Source organism: Protomyctophum bolini, assembly GCF_963924005.1.
Source record: "Protomyctophum bolini genome assembly, chromosome: 9".
Classification (NCBI taxonomy): Eukaryota; Metazoa; Chordata; class Actinopteri; order Myctophiformes; family Myctophidae; genus Protomyctophum; species Protomyctophum bolini.
Genome location: NC_137870.1, coordinates 30,859,557 through 30,877,050, shown reverse-complemented (window position 1 = coordinate 30,877,050; position 17,494 = coordinate 30,859,557). Strand labels below are relative to the sequence as shown.

Below are 17,494 nucleotides of genomic sequence, written 5' to 3'. Positions count from 1 at the left end.
TTGACAATGTGACGAGAGGCAAGGCATCATGGTTGTGTTATCTTCAGAACAAGGTGATGGGATGCAGAAACCTGCAGAGCCACAACTTGACTCGATCAGAGCCAAGCTAGGCCATACCTCCACCTCTTCACTATATCCACTGACAGGCAGATTGTAACCTGTCATCTTGATATAAGCCACACATCCAGAGAGCCCTGTCATTTAGAGAGAGAAAACATGTTATGCATTAGTATTCATTGATGATGGAATAATGCAAAATGTTGGAACCAGTCAAATAATTCATCGACTGTGAAGCAAAACACAAAAAAACAACTGTAACAGACACAGGTTCAGGTTTATATCATACCTGAAAGTTGTAGCTTTGAAACCCCTGGTGGGCCTCCCCCAAGAACAATTTTATCCACATTGACAGGTGTAAAATCAAGAGTTCCATTTGTGGTGTTCATGACTTGTTGTCCATCTAGAAGCAGAAGAGTGTGCTGTCCATTATTGACCAGAGAGATAAGGTGCCAGAGACCGTCTGCTACTGGTGTGTTCACAGTCAATTGTGACATGTGTCTTGACGTGGTGTCTTTGGACACGTACATGGGTTTTCCATCCTTTATCTGGATGGTGGAGAGAAGATAAGGGCCCCGTGTTTCAGATCACAACCATAAATGATACTGAGATAAATACACTGCCACAATAAGTATATTTTTCAGTGTGCATGCCCACCCGAATGATGGAATATCCTTTGCTGCTGTCAATAAACAAAAGCACTCCATTATCACGAGTCTTGAACTTGACGTCAATATCTATTAAATATTTGGCATTTGAATCTTTACTAATTTGGCCTTTCATCAGGTAGTCTCTCTTGAATCTCTCCTTAATGACATACTGAATGTTACCATTCCCACTGAGTCGCAATGCAGACTCCTCTGGAATTTCTGTTTAAAAACAAACATAGATATTCATTTTGAATTATTAAAACATACTCATGGGGGGAATCTATATCAATCAACCTCAATGATGACTTTATCTTACCTGTGGCACAGTTGCTACCACTGTACCGACTCCTGCAATTGCAAACATAGTGAGACCAACGGTCATGGCACACACCACCGTTCTTACATGGATTGCTGTGACAGGGTGGAACTACTGCACGAGAGCACCTGGGAGAAAAACAGGGATACGGGGAAAACAACTAAATAGATCTCCTTATCATAGTGATTGATATCTTTGTATGTATAGTATACACAATGTTATATAACGTTACCTATCGTATTTGTACTGTACCTCTCAAAGATGTTGAATGTTGCCAAGGCCATGGAAGGCCTCAAGGTCACACCATTCACATTTAGATTTCTAACACACCCAACAAAGTCATGGGTTTTTATCTGAGCTGGATGCAGTAATATAGATTCAATTGACCTTATTCCTCCGAATGTCATATTGGTACTTCCAACATCTAATCTCCTAAATGAAATGACAGCCAGAAAAAGAGAAGCAATAATATTGTGAACAATGCAAAATCATATGTTGAATAATGCAACATTAATGACTCATTTCCACCTTTTTGAGTTAATTCCGTCACTTTGAGAGAAACAAAAATTGTTATTGTCCACATCTGCACAATTGTCCACAAGTAGAGAGCCAATCTGTTAAATTGAAAACAAACAAAAAGAAAAAAAGGAAAGAAACATGAAAATTCCATATTCAAAATATGTAAATTACATTAAAACACATTAAGAAGTGCTGTTAACCACTTAAAAACCATAACATCCTGAGATTTGGTGTAGAGGGAATGAACCAACTACAGAGCCAACTCAGTTCAAGTTTAGTAGATGGTTGTGTGTGTGTGTGTGTGTGTGTGTGTGTGTGTGTGTGTGTGTGTGTGTGTGTGTGTGTGTGTGTGTGTGTGTGTGTGTGTGTGTGTGTGTGTGTGTGTGCGCGCGCGTTTTTTTTAGAACTCACGTTGCCAATCCTTCTGGTAGTGATACTATGAAAATGGCCATCTGCCACTTGCTTTTCTGTGTCCAGCCTGACGGGTCCTGAGCCCAGGTCATATGAAACGACTGCTTTTCCCTCCAGTATTTCTATTGCAAAAAATTCCTGGCTAGATACTGCTCCTGGATTGTAGAGGAGCAGGCAATTTTGTTGCACTGTTGCAAGTTCCATAGAGATTATGTTGCTTCTAGGATGTAGTGGGGGGAACTCCATAAAAGACAACTCCTCAAACCCATAACTGTGCTCCTCACAGTGGATGCCGCTAAGTCCTAAAGATGAACCAAGCAGTATGATGTTTTAATGAGATAATTAATTAAAATCAATTAACTTGATCATTATAAATCAAAAAATATTATTCTTACCAAAAGGACAATGGCAAGAGAATCCTGTTAAAGAATTAATGCATCTTCCATGGACACAGGGGGATGATGTACAGTGGTCTATCAAATGCTCACACATTTTCCCTAAAAGTAGAAAGTTCAGAATGATGATACTTGTTATGTTTTAAATTATGCATAATAGGATTGTTGATCATGTCAAGGTCTACCTTTATATCCAGGACCACAATGACACTGAAAACCTTCTGGCATGTTTACACAAGTCCCTCCATTTTGGCATTTCACCTGCAGGCATTCAACTACATCAGCAGAGCAGAAAGGACCCGAGAAGCCTCCCTGGCACTGGCAAAAGAATCCTCCTGGATTATTGACACATCTGCCTTTATTTTCACATGGATTTCCTTCACATTCATTGATGTCTGCTTCACATAGTCTTCCGGTAAAACCAGCAGAACAGGAGCAATTGAAGATCTCCACCTGTGGTGACACAAAGATGACCGCAAAGCTTTCCAGAACAGCACCGTGCTGGCCTATGTGAATGTTTTTATTGCATGTTGCCCCATTTTGACAAGGACTGACAAAACATGGGTCGCTGGTTATACGAGATATTGTCACATTGCTTTGACTCTCAAGTGATTTCTTGTGGACTGCAGATATATCAGTAGCAACCTCTTTACTGAGATATTGCCCGTTGTATCTTTTGACAGCAGCCAGCAAAAGTATTTCAGTGCCAGTAACTTTCATTCCAAATACATGAGTTTTAGAGGCCTGCAAGTTAAAAAGACTATCCAGAGCTTTCGTGAATCGCAAATACTTGTGAGATAAGAAGTCTTCCACTGAGGAAGAAGACACATAGAAGAGTATACAGCTGTCCATAGAAGCATTGGTGAAGCCTTTGTAGTGTACATGGACACTGTTGTTGACTGGGAAGTGAAGCTGGTCTGTTGCTTCAATTGTAATGTTGTATTTAGCCTCTCCTTGAAAAGGAAATGACCATAACTCACATGTGCTGTAAGGAATCGTGAACATATTCAAATTCCCACTTATGATGCTGCAGTTAAATGTGTCAGATTCATCCTGATCTTCGGGACGGACGTTACCAAGCATGCCTCCTTGAAAAGAATTGCCATAATATTTCACCTCTATGTAGATGTTTCTCTGAACTGGAGGGTTATCGTTTTCATCCAGAACACTTATGTGGAACGTTGTTGTGGAAGATAATGCAGGGATCCCTGCATCCCTAACAGCAATGAGGACTTCATATAACGTTTTTTTTTCCCGATCAAGAGCCCTTGTTGTAAACAAAATGCCATCCGCCGTCAATGAAAAAGTATTCTCCAGTGTAGGCATCACAAGCCAGTAAGTAAAAGGACCCTGGTTTGAAGGCAAATCAGAATCGGATGCATTTAACTTGGCCACAATGGTACCTTGGGGCTGATTTTCCTTTACATTAGCCTCAGTCAGCATCAATCTGGGAGCATTGTCATTAATATCCCCAATTGTCACAACTACATTGGTGGTCCCAGTGGCAGGTGGAGAGCCATTATCAGTGGCTGTAATGGTCAGATTGTAAATAGGGCACAGCTCTCTGTCTAGTGGAGAGTTGACTGAAATTGTCCCAGTAAATGGATCAATAGCAAAAGAGGAGTTACTGTTTCCACTCGCTATACTAAAGGTGAACTGATTCCAGTCCATGATGGTGTCCTGGTCCAAAGCATTCACTGTTATTACAGATGCACCCACACTACTGTCTTCACTCAGATTAGTTAAATAGAGAGCAGAGGTGAACTTGGGGGCATCATTTGTCTCTATAACAATGATCTGAACAGAGGCTTCATCTACATTTTTACCTGTGATAACACCCCGGTTTTTCACCAGAATCTTTAAGACTGTATGACTATTGCCTTTATTTCTCAAACTGCTAGTCGTGTATATTTCTCCAGAATGTCCATCAATTTCATAGCCTATGTTTTTGTTTGGGCCAAATAGTAAATAAAACACTTGTCCGTCTTTGCCGTAGTCAAAATCTGTAGCTGTTACTTTTCCAATTCTAGTGTCAATAGGCACATTTGCGAATACTGAAAAATTGTATTCTTTTGACTTGAATGTAGGGATGAACTCATTGACACCTAAGATTTGGATAATTACATTTGCCAAAGAAAATAATGGGTGTCCCATGTTGGATGCTTTGATTGTTATATCAAAGTTCTTCTTCTCTTGTTCAAAATCAAAAATATCCGTAGTGGTGATTGTGCCATTTCTTGGGTCAATTGCAAACTTTGCAACATAACCTGCCACTAAAGAATAGGTTATATGTGCGTTTGCACCAGAATCTGCATCAGTGGCCTTCACTTGGAGGACAGTTGTTCCAATTCTGGAGTTTTCTGGCACTGAAGCGATGTACTTCAAAGCTGGAAACATTGGTGGATTGTCATTCACATCCATAACATTCACTGTAATATTTAATGTTGCTGTTTTAGATAGCCAACCTGCATCCATAGCACTGACTTGAAGATGATATTTGACTTCTTTTTCAAAGTCAAGTTCTCCTATTAGTGTGAGCAACCCAGAATCCTCCCCTATGGAGAACGCTAAGTTCTTATTTTCTGTTGTCATGGAATATGTTAGGACACCATTGGCACCATAATCTTCATCTTCTGCTTGAACTCTTCCAATAACTGAACCTACTGGCAAGTCCTCCAGTACAGAAAAAAATGCATCTGGCTCTCTAAAGTGTGGGGGAAATTGATTTGTCTCCGTAATCTCAAACGTAACGGTAGTCTGTGATGTCAGTGGGGGAAATCCCTGATCCTTTGCCATAACTGTTAATGTTAAAAATCCATTGATTCTTTCACTCAAGCTTTGATTCAACATTAGTTTTCCATTGTCGGCCTGGATCCAAAATAAATCGGAAGCATTTCCTCCATTCAAAACATACTCGACATCAGCAGTGCTTTGATTAAAATCCGAGTCGATTGCTGAAAACTGGACCACCTCACTTCCTAAATCCATGTCATAGGGGATGGCCAAAAGAGCCTGGAAGGGCAAAAACGTTGGTGGATAGTAATTAAATGGAACTAATTTCACAGTGACAGTCGTGTTGTCATACAAGGGATCCGTGCCACAGTCAAATGCAAAAACTGCAAAGCTAAAGGTTTCAGAGTTCGAATTATGCAAAGTCATCGGCTGCTTGGTGTAGATATCACCAGAGGATGTATTCACCCAAAATGCTTCATGTTGGGGTTCAATAAAATATAGAATGTGACTGTTTGGTCCCATATCTGCATCTGTAGCTAGAACTCGCATAACAAACACATTTTGCGCTTGGCTTTCAGGGAAGTCAGTAGTATAGAAGTGATTGAAGAATATTGGTCCGTTATCATTGATGTCAGTAATAACTATGGTGACATCTGTGCTAATGCTCCATGCTGAATCATTTGCATTTACTTTCACCACATAATGGTCCTGTGTCTCTCTGTCCAGAGGTCTTACAACAGTTATATAACCACTGTAACTATCAATATTGAATGGCAGATTCTCCGTTTGGTCAATTATTGAATAGGCAATCTCAGCATTGGCATCAGTGTCATCATCATTTGAAATTATTTGTATGACGGTGTGCCCAATAGCTACATCTTCTGGTATCTCTTTGAAAAAAATGTGCAGAAAATGAGGTGCGTGGTCATTTCTGTCTAAAACAACTATAATGACAGTAGCTCTGTCTATATGGAGAGGGTTATCTTGTTCTGCTGATTCAATTGTTAAATTGTATTCTGGTATATACTCTCTGTCTAAACTTATAGTTGTGCTCAATATGCCATTTTCAGAGTCAATGTTAAAAACACCATCAACATCTCCCTCTATAATGCTGTATTGCACCGTGCCATAACTTCCAAAATCTGCATCGATGGCAAGAACATCACAAAGCCACATTGGTGCAGAATTTTCAAACACTTCACACCTGTACTCTTTTTGAGTGAACTGAGGATAATTATCATTTATATCAGTGATGTTTATATGAACTTCAGCAAACGATGAGAAAGGTGGAGCACCAGCATCTCTGGCTTCTATCAATAAAAGAAAGTCCTTGTTGTTCTCATAATCCATAGGATTCTCAATTGTCAGCTCGCCACTCGATTGATCCATTTGAAAAATGCCATCAAAGTCTCGAGAGATCAGATAAAAAGAAACCGGTTCACTTCTGGTAGATTCTGCCGAAACCACTGCCACCAATGTTCCCACCGGCTCATCCTCGGAGAGTGAATAATTAAGAACATCCACATGTATCACCGGGAATTCTGAGGCATTTTGAAACCTGATGCTAATTGTTGTCATGTCAAATTTAGGATTTTCTCCACCATCTTCCACATGTACATTGATTGTAACATCTTCTGTCCCCCTGAGACCATGTGAAGTAAACAAAGTGCCACTGTGTGGATTTATGGAAAACATCTCTTCAATTTGTCCATATAATGAAAAATGTAGTTCTGCATTCATGTCAGTATCTCCATCCGTGGCTCTGACGGCACAAACAACCGAGTCTGCAAAAGATACCAGAGTAAACAAATTTGTAAAGTGTCACTAACCTACAAATCGACTACAACTGTTAAAAGTGAATACCCTCACCTGGAGCCACTTCTGTGGGCACATAGGCCACATACGGGCTGTTTAGAAACTGGGGCCAGTGGTCATTGACATCTCCAATGAGCACAGTAACAAGCACTGAGCTTGATAGAGGATGTGTAGGATGCTTATCACTGCCAAAGACTGTCAGTCTATAAAAGGCTATTGTCTCCCTGTCCAGAGTATCAGTTGTAAACAGCTCTCCAGATGATTCTTCAATGGAAAAGGGTGCATCAGTGTTCTCCATGTAATACCTTAAGTACAATCAAATACACTTTATTCACACACAATGAATAAGTAAGTATCCTTGAAAATGCATTGCTCAGTGGCAGTGTTTTTCGATTTCTCCTTATACTTTAACTAATGATCCATTCTAATGTGTACTAGTCAAGTTAACTATCCTCCTTTTCTTGTCCACTGGCATTTGTACTAGGCTATAACACACATTGCAGGCACTAGAGATTTGCATAAAATGCTCTGTTTAGTTACTTTAGGACATGACAGTACAGTACCTACCTAATTTCTCCACTTACGCCATCATCAATGTCAGATGCTGCTATCATAGCAAAAACTGTTCCTACAGGGCTGTCCTCTGATACTATAGTGTTATAGACATCCTCAGAAAAGTCTGGTGTGTTGTCATTCACATCATCCACAATGACATGTATCACTGCAGTTCCTGTTAGACGTGGCAATCCTTAAGATGACAAAATAAGATTGTGAAAAGGCGTTTATGTTACAATAAACTACTTGGGGTTTATTTTATCTGCAATGGTCCCTTAATAGTAAGAAATACTACATTATTATATAAATTATAATTACCTGAATCAACAGCATTAATATGTATGATGTACAATGATTCCTTCTCCCTGTCAAGATTGTGTACAATTTGAAATGTGCCATTTGGAGAGATGGAGAAAAAACCCATATCATTTCCTTTGTGTATGGAATAGGTTAGCTGAGCATTGACACCTAAATCTTCATCCACCGCTGAAATCTTATCAAAGAAGACAAACACAATCACAAAAAAGAAAGAAATGCAAATATACCTGCAATGTTGCCACTGCTATATACTGTAGTGCATATGACAAATAAATGAACATACATTAAAGGGATATTTCATTTAAAAATGCTTGCCAGGGCAAAATCCACAGTGAGAGAGTGCAAAAGTGCTGGGGGTCAGATGGCATATACGGTACCCCCATAAAGCTGCCTAAGCTGGAGACCTCTCAAAGCCAGACAACTACAGAGGCATCAGCCTCAGTATCACTGGCTGCAAAGGTTTACAATCGAATGATACTAAACAGGATATGCATGCCATCAAATGGCATTCGAGAGGGGGGAACTACCATAGCACAGAGAGGGGGGAACTACCGTAGCACAGACCTTGGCACTAAGGAGAATGAACGAGGAGGTCAAAAAGGATAACCTGACTGCTGTACTCTGCTTCATCGACTTCAAAATGGCATTTTTTCACCACCTTCCTCTTCATCATAGTCCTGGATTATGCGCTCATGAGGTATTGTGCTGAAGGAAGTCAAGGACTTCCAAGTAGCTGGTCTCATCACAGTCAACTCAACCGAGCAAGATCTGAAAGTGAGGAAGGCAATTGCATGGAGGGCCCTGAACAGTGAACAGTGAACCAGTGTATGGAACTCCAACATCCCCCGTCAAATCAAACTCATCTTCTTCTATGCAACGGTGGAGTCTGTTCTTCTATACGGCAGTGAATGCTGGACCCTGAAGCCAACCCTGCAGAAGTCTCTACACGGGTGCTACACCAGAATGTTGTGTGCCGTACTTAACATCAGCGAGAGCGTACATGTTGCATCATGTACGCTCTTTGGAAGGACACTGCCAAAGACAATTGGTGGTATTAAGCAAGTTGCTCTATTCAGTATTTAGATATTTGATATAATTTGTATCCGTTTACGGATGGATGAAGCCTGCACAACATAAAGACAATTACCATAAAGATTACTTTTTTAATTTATTTTCTTATTGTATTTAACTTTCTTCATTTACCCCAAAAAATATTAAACATAGCCTAAATGAAAAAAGTAATTGAAAAAGCACAGCCCCCTCATGTATTAGGAGGACAGTATGAGTCACCAGAACCAAGGGTGTGTGTTTTTGATTAATGCATCATTGTAAAGAATTTAGTTTGAAGTTAATAGAATGGGTTTGTATAGGAAGGGAGCATGTCTGATCAAATTAATATCAAATATCTAATTACTGAATTTACTTAAAAACTATCCAGGGTGCTCCCAAATGCCTGAGTAGACGATAAAAAGACCCCAATGTTTTTTTTAAGTGAAATATCCCTTTAAATATAATAAAATACATATGAATAATAAAATATAATTTGACCAAATTCAGTTAGACTGTAATACCTGATGTGTCTCCTGAGAGAGGTCCTCTTCATTCTCTCGCACATGCATTACCAGCATTGCCGGAGAAAAGAGAGGCGTGAAGTCATTCACATCCAAGACAGTGACACTGACAACAGCAGTGGCAGATCTGGGTATGCTTCCCTGGTCTACAGCCACTATAATGAATGTGTAGTTAGCATTCTTCTCCCTATCCAGTTTATCCATGACTCTGACCTCACCTCGGATAGCATCCACCACAAACGGAGTCATCAAAGACAACTCGTACCGCAGCTGTCCATTAGGTCCGATGTCTAAATCATGCGCTTCAGCCTGAAATAGACTAGCCCCTCTAGGAACATCCTCTCGTACTGTCAGGTTGAAGACACCCTGAGAAAATTCAGGGTCGTGATCATTTGCATCATCAACATACACTGTGAGATTCATAGAGGATGCCATCTGGGGTGATCCGTTATCCATGGCAGCTACGGTGATGGTCAGCATGTCAATCCTTTCCCTGTCTAATGGCTCCCGAAGATATAGATTTCCACTGGTGTTATCTATACTAAATCCACCAACTGATGTGTCCTTTAAATAATATAAAACTTTTCCATTGGAACCAAGGTCTGCATCCTCAGCATGTACAGTCATTATGACAGAATGAATAAACGTGTCCTCTGGTATAGTGATACTCCTGGCTGACACAAAGGATGGAACATTGTCGTTGACGTCAACAACCAAAATCATTACACGTGTTGTGCTTGTGAGCTGCATAGAATTTGGCTGGGCACAGTCATTAGCTGTAACAGTCAGATTGTATGATGATCTTCTCTCTCTGTCTAACTCTGTAATCAGGCATAAAACACCAATATGGTTCATGAAGAACATGTTCTCCTCATCTCCACTGATCACGCTCAGGTCCAAATCACCATTTTCACCTAACAGAAAGGAAGAGAAAATGCTATGATACATTGATACTGCAGGGGCAAAATCTCTTCTAGATCTGCTATTTTCGAGGGAAAGAAATGATAATGTGTGCAAATCTTTTAATATATATAACGTTTTTAACTGAAATATTTGCTTCTGGGGGGTCCCTGACTCCCTGGAACAACATATTTCAGATGGGGGTCTGGCGGCCAAATACATACTGACATAGAAACACATTAAACTGTTAGGATTTAGAAGACATTTGTAGAATCAGATCCTCAGCGCTTGTATTTCTTACCTCAATGTCCTTAATAGTGAACAGTGAAATAGCTTCTACAGTGCTTTTTATTTTTAACCCACTGAACAAAATGTGCAATAAAAACATTTGTTTTGATGCTATATTAACCCCTGGAACCCTCTCAAGGACCCCTGGGGATCTGCTTTGAGAACCACTGCCCTAGAAGTTGGTTATTGTTCAAAGTTAAAACAAATGTAGTTTTTCTATAGAAATTTCGATTGTTTTTTTCCTATCGAAACAGCATCGAAACGTACGTGATACGAATATATAAAACCGAACCATGAATTTTGTGAACCGTTGTACCCCTATTATATATATATACTGTATACATACTAATAGTATGTATTTTATTTGTTATTTTCTTTAAATATTTATCACATGACAGTTCCCGGTATTCTAATACAGTATGAAAAGTTGAATACTGTAGGTGTTTCACTTACCATCATCTTTATCTGACACATTAAGGGAGAGGAAACAAGTGTCAGTAACTGTGTCTTCCAGTAGTGACACAGAATAGGTGTCCTGACTGAAAACTGGTGGATTGTCATTAATGTCCAACACATTGAAGTAAACTCTGACACTTGATACCGCCAAATCCCCCAGTTGCACCACCACTGTGAGAATGTAGAATCTTTGTGTTTCAAAATCCAGAGTGCGGGATAATAGGAACTCCCCAGAGTGTGGACTGAGTAAGAACAGGTTTTCTCCATCATCCTCCTGCACCAAGTATGTGATAGGCGTGAGACCCTCGTACATGGCCTCCACCTTTCCCACGGCTGTTCCTGTTCCATATTCCAGAGAAAAATGCATTAATTCTGTTACGATTCATAGTAGCATAATTATGTTGTTTAAAAAGTTAAATGAAACAACACAAGGCAAAAGGATATTCTGAATAATGGGAGAGTGAAGAATATTTCCATGACTTGATGAACTTTGATTGATTGATTGATTGATTGATTGATTGAATAGTTTATTAGACAGAAAAAACAGAAACAGAGTACAGTCAATAGGCTACACTTGGTTTATATGCATTCAATTCATAAACATGACATGAAATATAACAACAAATTTCACTTATCATAAATAATCATAATCAATCATATAATATTGTTGTCTAAGAATCTTTAATTAATTATTCAAATTAATGGTTAGCATCTGCAATTGTGATTGAGATAGTAATCTAAGGCCTAAATTGCATTAAGGTCACATAGTTGACGTCACTGTGGCTTACCTGGAACTGTGTCTTCTTTCACTTCAAATGAATAGACAGATTCGGTGAAAGACAGCAGGTTGAGTTGTCTGTCATGAGGGTGCACACTGGCTGTGCCATACTCCACGGCATCACTAGATGTAGCATACCAAGTGGAAAGTGCATTCAGCCCCTGGATGGTATCAGGATACTGTTTGTTGTAGTTTGCATTTACAACATTTGTAGATCCAGTTCCCATAGAATATATAGTGTTTAGCACCTGTTGAAGTACACCACAATAAATTAATGTTATAGGAAGAAGAAAATAATCATAAACAAACAAACAAACAAACCTTAGCATAAAGATTGTGCAGTTAACTTAAGTTGTTCTCACTTGTCTCTGAGATTCTAAGCTTAAAATACATGCCAACATACTGCCATGCAATGATTGCAATCAATGAGATTACAATAGATGCAAGATAGGGAACGATTGGCAAACTCAAAGATAGATTTTGTTCCATAAAATCCCACATATAACCTAATTGCCGCTGAAAACACACTTGAATATACCCATCAACTTACCAGAAGATGAAATAACATTTCTCTGTATTTTTTCCATTGTCCAGAAATGTCCATCATCATGTTTATTTAGCAGATACACTTTCTACTTGGTCAAATCTAAACATTCATATTTATATATTCACATTTGAGAATGAAATCCTCTGCATAATATAGTAAAACAAGACAAAAATGAGAAGTCCGAGGGACACCAGTATCAGTATCCATGCAAGACCGGTGAAGGCAAAACTATAAAAGCTGTATCCATAGCAATTACTCAATGCCGTTGCCTGTAATCCTGAGTGGCACGCCCCTTTGACATCACCCGACACAGATCCTGTGTCACAAAACATCCCTTCGGTAGCCCAATGAAGCAGTTGACTTGAAGAACATTCATTTGTCACCATTCTAGACTCATTCATCTTGCTTACCATCAAACTGGCAAACACACATTTGCTGTTAAGAATATAAATCAGCACAAATCTATCTGCTTATCAAAATGAAAAGAATGATGTTGGTTGAAAACAATAAAGTGTTTCCCTCCCTGGATTTTGCAACTTCAGCAAATTGGTGTCCTAACATATGAATTAAACATTTTTAAAAGTGAGATAGCCATGGGTGATCTTTTCTTGCTGCATGTGAGGCAGGAGGTTCATTCATTCAGACAGAGCTTGCAAGGCATTCATTCAGTTGGTCAAAGGAGAGAGTAGACAAAGAAAACAACTGGCACACAGAAACATTGATTTCAGAAGGGAACAGACAGAAAAAACATATTGCTCTGAGCAATAATCAACACATGGTTTTAATAAGTAGTTATCTTCTTGTAGCACATAATTAAAAATGTATTAAAACATAATAAAATGAAAAACAGTATTTATAAGAACATGCAGCTGGCAACCATGATTAGTACACCCCTTTGTCTTAAATGTTTATGAAGTTTGAGTTCATGAAAATTATACACTCAAGCATATTTATCAGCTGAGAAGCTTTATTGTTCAGTCATATTTGCAAACACCTTTAGAAGTATACGGGATGTCTTTGTATAGCAAAGGGCAACGCTGCTGGGGGAAGATCTGATCAATGAATAGCCTATGTGAACACCCTTTATGTGATTGTGTGAGACTACTCTGTGAGAATATTCAGTTACAGGGAGAAGAAACTCTATCCCACCAGTAGCTAAATAAAAGCACTCTACTCAGCAGGCTTAGAGAAAAATGCTTCTCTCAACACTTTGGCAACATTAAATTGTTTGTTTGGTAAATGTCAGTAAGCGCCACCATGCCTTAATCACTTAACCTTTTTTTTATTAAGCATAAATGAAGTGTCTTCTAATAGTTATCTTCAATTATGGCGCCACCTTCTGGATTTCAATTTATCATGCACCAATAAACAAAGGGGCACGGTCAGTCTCCAACAGGCCTAAGAGGAGCCATCCACATTTTGGCAATGTAGTTATTTTTACAGTATGTAACAGCATAAGATAGACAGCAATGAGGAGATAATACTTTTAAAGTTGGGGTGAGAAAACCTGCAATTCCATTACATACAGGAACTCTTGCTCAGCACAAATGAAGTCGACTACTATAGTGGGTTCTTTGTAATTTGACCATTAACCCTGAACCGGTAAATACAATGCATTTGTGTTCAATATTTCTGATTAATACAATAAGGGTACCACCTGTAAAATAGTTCATGAGCCAGTGTGCGATTGCGCATCTATTGCATACATTTCTCAAAGAGATTATACACATAGCTAGAGAGCAAAGAGCTCTGATTGAAAATTAAGTGGAAAAATATCCACTGGTGCAGACCACACAGCATCTCATGGATTATATGCCAACAGCAGGGCTGGTTGGTATATATTTTTTTTCTATTCAATGATGAAACACTGGAGTCAGACAAATCAAACTTAAGTTTCTTAATAAAGAAAAAAAATCTTTATTGAAGCTGCATCCGATATTAGAGTGGTATTCAAAGAACAATAATACATAAACACATGAAAAAATATTCTTTAAAACAAAGAAAAATACACTACCAACTCTCATGTTCGAGTTGTACACCCTAAAGTCTAGTTACTTCCATACTGATATTATAATCCTCCCAAATTGTTTAAGAGTATGGCAGGAATACAGAACTACCACTAGAAAAAATTCTTAACTTAAGATATGTAGTGTTAACTTTACAAAAAAGGAGGGTAACACTGTACATCTTAAAAACATTAAATATACACATGTTCTTGTTCAATCTGACTTGTTTCAAGAAAACTGCTGAATTGGATATAATAGGGTTATATGGCATAAACAAGAAACCAGACCATGGCACCTCCGCAATCTACTCATCATCCTCTTCATCATCATCATCTTCATCGTCCTCTTCATCATCATCATCGTCCTCTGCAGCAGCAGCAGCAGCTGCTGGTGGTGGTGGAGCAGCACCCTTTGTACGGTAGGCAATGATATCCTGTTGAAGGTGAGAGAAATTTGTATTAATTTGTACAGGCCAATTGGGGTGTGAGATATGGCAACCCTAGGCATTCATCAAACTGGCCATAACAAGTACATTAGTATTAATCGCATCTACAAAAACTTTCAATATTACCCTGCATCCTACCTTATCATATTTCTCCTTCAACTTAGCAGCATTTTTCTCATATGGCTTCTTTTCTTCAGCAGCCGACCTGTTCCACATCTCCCCCAACTTCTTTGCTGTGTCTCCAATGGACAGCCCAGGAGTCTCACCCTTCACCTTGGAACGGAAGTCCGCACAGAACAAGAAGAAAGCTGACCTGTAAAACAAACGGTATACTTTGCTCATACTTTTGACAATAGTGGGCAGCAGTAAGAGGATAATTATGAGGATGGTTTGATTTTGTCACATACGGTGGTCTCTTGGGGGCATTAGGGTCCTTGAAACGCTTCTTCTTTTGGCCTTTGGGAGGAATATAATGTGTCATTTCCCTCTCATAGCGGACCTTGTCTAGTTTTGCCATGTCTTCAAACTTTCCTTTCTCTTTAGGTGACATTGTCTGGAAATAAGAAACAAATTTAGCTAAAAAAAAAAAAAAAAAAAAGCAAACACAACATCTCAGTAAACATGAATATGAACCTACCCTCCATCGCTCAGAGCATTTCTTGGAGAACGCTGCAAAGTTGACACTTTCTTCGGGATGTTTCTTCTTGTGCTCCTCCCGGCATGTTTGCACAAAGTAGGCATAGGAGGACATTTTTCCCCTCGGTTTCCTCGGATCTTTATCTTTCCCCATCTTGAATTACTACATGGAAGGGGGGGGGGAATATTTGAGTGAAACATTTCCAAGTCTATTACTCAACAGCAATGGCTATGTCTAAATATCCCTCTGCCCAATTGTCTTGATCTGCTTTGTCAGTTCCATCTATTGTCTAGGCCGGTGGGAAGGAGCAGTTGGGAGGAGGGGGAAGAGGAGGAGGAGGGAGGGGGTTGACTGATGAGCCATTGTATTAAGAGACCGTCATTGTGCGTAAATTCCCTAAAATAGTGTACTTTGCTCTCTAACAGGCTAGAATTTTTTCCAGGTGCAACATCTGTGCTGCACAGCGCTTAAATGCTGGTTAGAAAAGACATGCATTCACACCAGTTTTGCTGCATCCATTAACATGCACCGTAAAAGCATCCAGACAGCGTTGTGGATGCACAAGATTTCACGTTAGCATTAGCTACAACCTGCCATCTTTGCTGGCTAGCCATCGTTAGCCATTATGGCTTCTTGCTTTGTGTCTTCACTTACGCCGCTAGTCACGATTGCATTTAATAGGGCTCTAGCTAACTGGCTAATGTTAGCACGCCTGCACGGCACGTATTACGATGGGGCGGTGGGGGACTAGACAACACTGCGTGTGGCTGGCTACTGGGAACACTGACTGGTATAACATTATCGTCGTTATGGTTAAGACTGGGATAGCTAAAATCATACTGGTTAACGTTCCATTGGCCATTAAGGGTTACATTACGATTAGTTCATTTATACCAAAGTATGGGGCGGCCCCTTTGCAATGTGTCAACTAAAAAAATATAACATTTTCAGTTAAACACGTAAATGTTCTTGTCAGACACGGCCGTTCGTCTCTTGGTATAAAAATGAGCCGTGGGTGGAATTTTGGAAAGATGCTGCAGCCTGCATCATTTAATTCGTCGTTACCTTGCAGGCGGTAGGTAGCTGTTGTCTTTATTTATTTGCCATTAATGGCCAATTAAACGTACAATGACACTTTGATGCGCGTTACGCAAGGGCCACACGTTCTAAAGTGGTGTTTGGAAGTGATGTTCAGCAGCACTGCCGTCCCGTTACTATAGCCCAGTCGTAAGCTAACCAGCTAGCTGGCATCACAGGGACGCTGTTTAACCTTAACGTATAGCGCTTCACACAACGACCAAAAGCATCATTTTGCTCACACGTTCAAAAATGCACACTACCGAAAATCACACAATTATGCATTTCAACAGCGTATTTCATTCATACATTTTGCGCAATATTGATTTAATTCGCTGTCAAACATTTTATGCTCACCCCCAACGCACCAGGCCAGTTCAGTCTGAAACAATGGGATGAAAACCTAAACCTCCCTCTCAATGCGCGCTCTTTTGGCTGTGTGTGTGAAAAGCTCGTGCTGTGTATTTTGGGCTCCAGCTACCAAGGATTCATCAGTGACGTCACCTCAAAGCGTCACTTAGCGGAAGTAGTTCAGATTAATGGCTGGCTATGAATCGCCTGGTTTGCGTTAGTCATGCCGTCACTATATTATCCTTGATTACTGGTATCTTTAGATAACAGACGTTATAATTATGTTTGATACGTAACTCTGTCTCTGTCTCTCTGCGGCCAGCTCCTTGGAGTACGTGCACTTCATGCGCTCCAAGTTCAGGTTCAGCATGTTTTGATTGGATGTCGAATGAAAACACGATGGCGTGCGTTGATGATGGCGGCACAAAATGATATACTGTTTTACTTTTACGGACTCCTTTGAGGCTTTGACACCTAATTTTAAGAAATGTTTTGCTTTTGTATAGCAATAGCGTTGTTGTTGCACTTATTTGCACGAAAAGATGAAATTACCAACCTATAGGTTTCATCCTGTAGCCAGGGTAATCTTTCCGGTGATAAAATGGCCACCAACGTAATCAAAAAAGTCAACCAAAGAACAAGATTCCTTTACAGGATCTCACTGGTCAG

The 17,494-nt window shown here is 39.6% G+C and overlaps 2 protein-coding genes across 3 annotated transcripts; both read right to left on the bottom strand.

The window, feature by feature from the left end:
• Positions 1 to 1,106: 1,106 nt before the first annotated feature.
• On the bottom strand, positions 1,107 to 3,791 carry LOC308321819 (protocadherin Fat 4-like; the record flags this gene model as incomplete). The annotated part of the gene is made up of 2 exons (XM_080772910.1): positions 1,107 to 1,151; positions 2,802 to 3,791. The coding sequence occupies 2 exons, from the start codon at positions 3,789 to 3,791 to the stop codon at positions 1,107 to 1,109; spliced, it is 1,035 nt and encodes a 344-aa protein (XP_080629036.1).
• A 10,406-nt stretch (positions 3,792 to 14,197) lies between these two features.
• hmgb1b (high mobility group box 1b) lies at positions 14,198 to 16,953 on the bottom strand. 2 transcript variants are annotated; one of them, XM_080771499.1, is made up of 5 exons: positions 16,832 to 16,953; positions 15,398 to 15,559; positions 15,168 to 15,313; positions 14,899 to 15,073; positions 14,198 to 14,748 (listed from the first exon to the last, which is right to left on the bottom strand). In XM_080771499.1, the coding sequence occupies exons 2-5, from the start codon at positions 15,548 to 15,550 to the stop codon at positions 14,620 to 14,622; spliced, it is 603 nt and encodes a 200-aa protein (XP_080627625.1). In that variant the 5' UTR covers positions 15,551 to 15,559; positions 16,832 to 16,953; the 3' UTR covers positions 14,198 to 14,619. The 2 variants fall into 2 exon arrangements, with proteins under 2 accessions (XP_080627625.1, XP_080627626.1); XM_080771500.1 differs by having other exon boundaries at positions 16,843 to 16,914.
• Positions 16,954 to 17,494: the final 541 nt, after the last annotated feature.

Coding starts and splice junctions, on each gene's coding strand:
- hmgb1b (XM_080771499.1), bottom strand. CDS start 15,550: ATGGGGAAAGATAAAGATCCGAGGAAACCGAGGGGAAAAATGTCCTCC. Junction 15,314..15,397: donor AATGCTCTGAGCGATGGAGG/GTAGGTTCATAT, acceptor TCTTATTTCCAG/ACAATGTCACCTAAAGAGAA. Junction 15,074..15,167: donor AATGCCCCCAAGAGACCACC/GTATGTGACAAA, acceptor TTTGTTTTACAG/GTCAGCTTTCTTCTTGTTCT.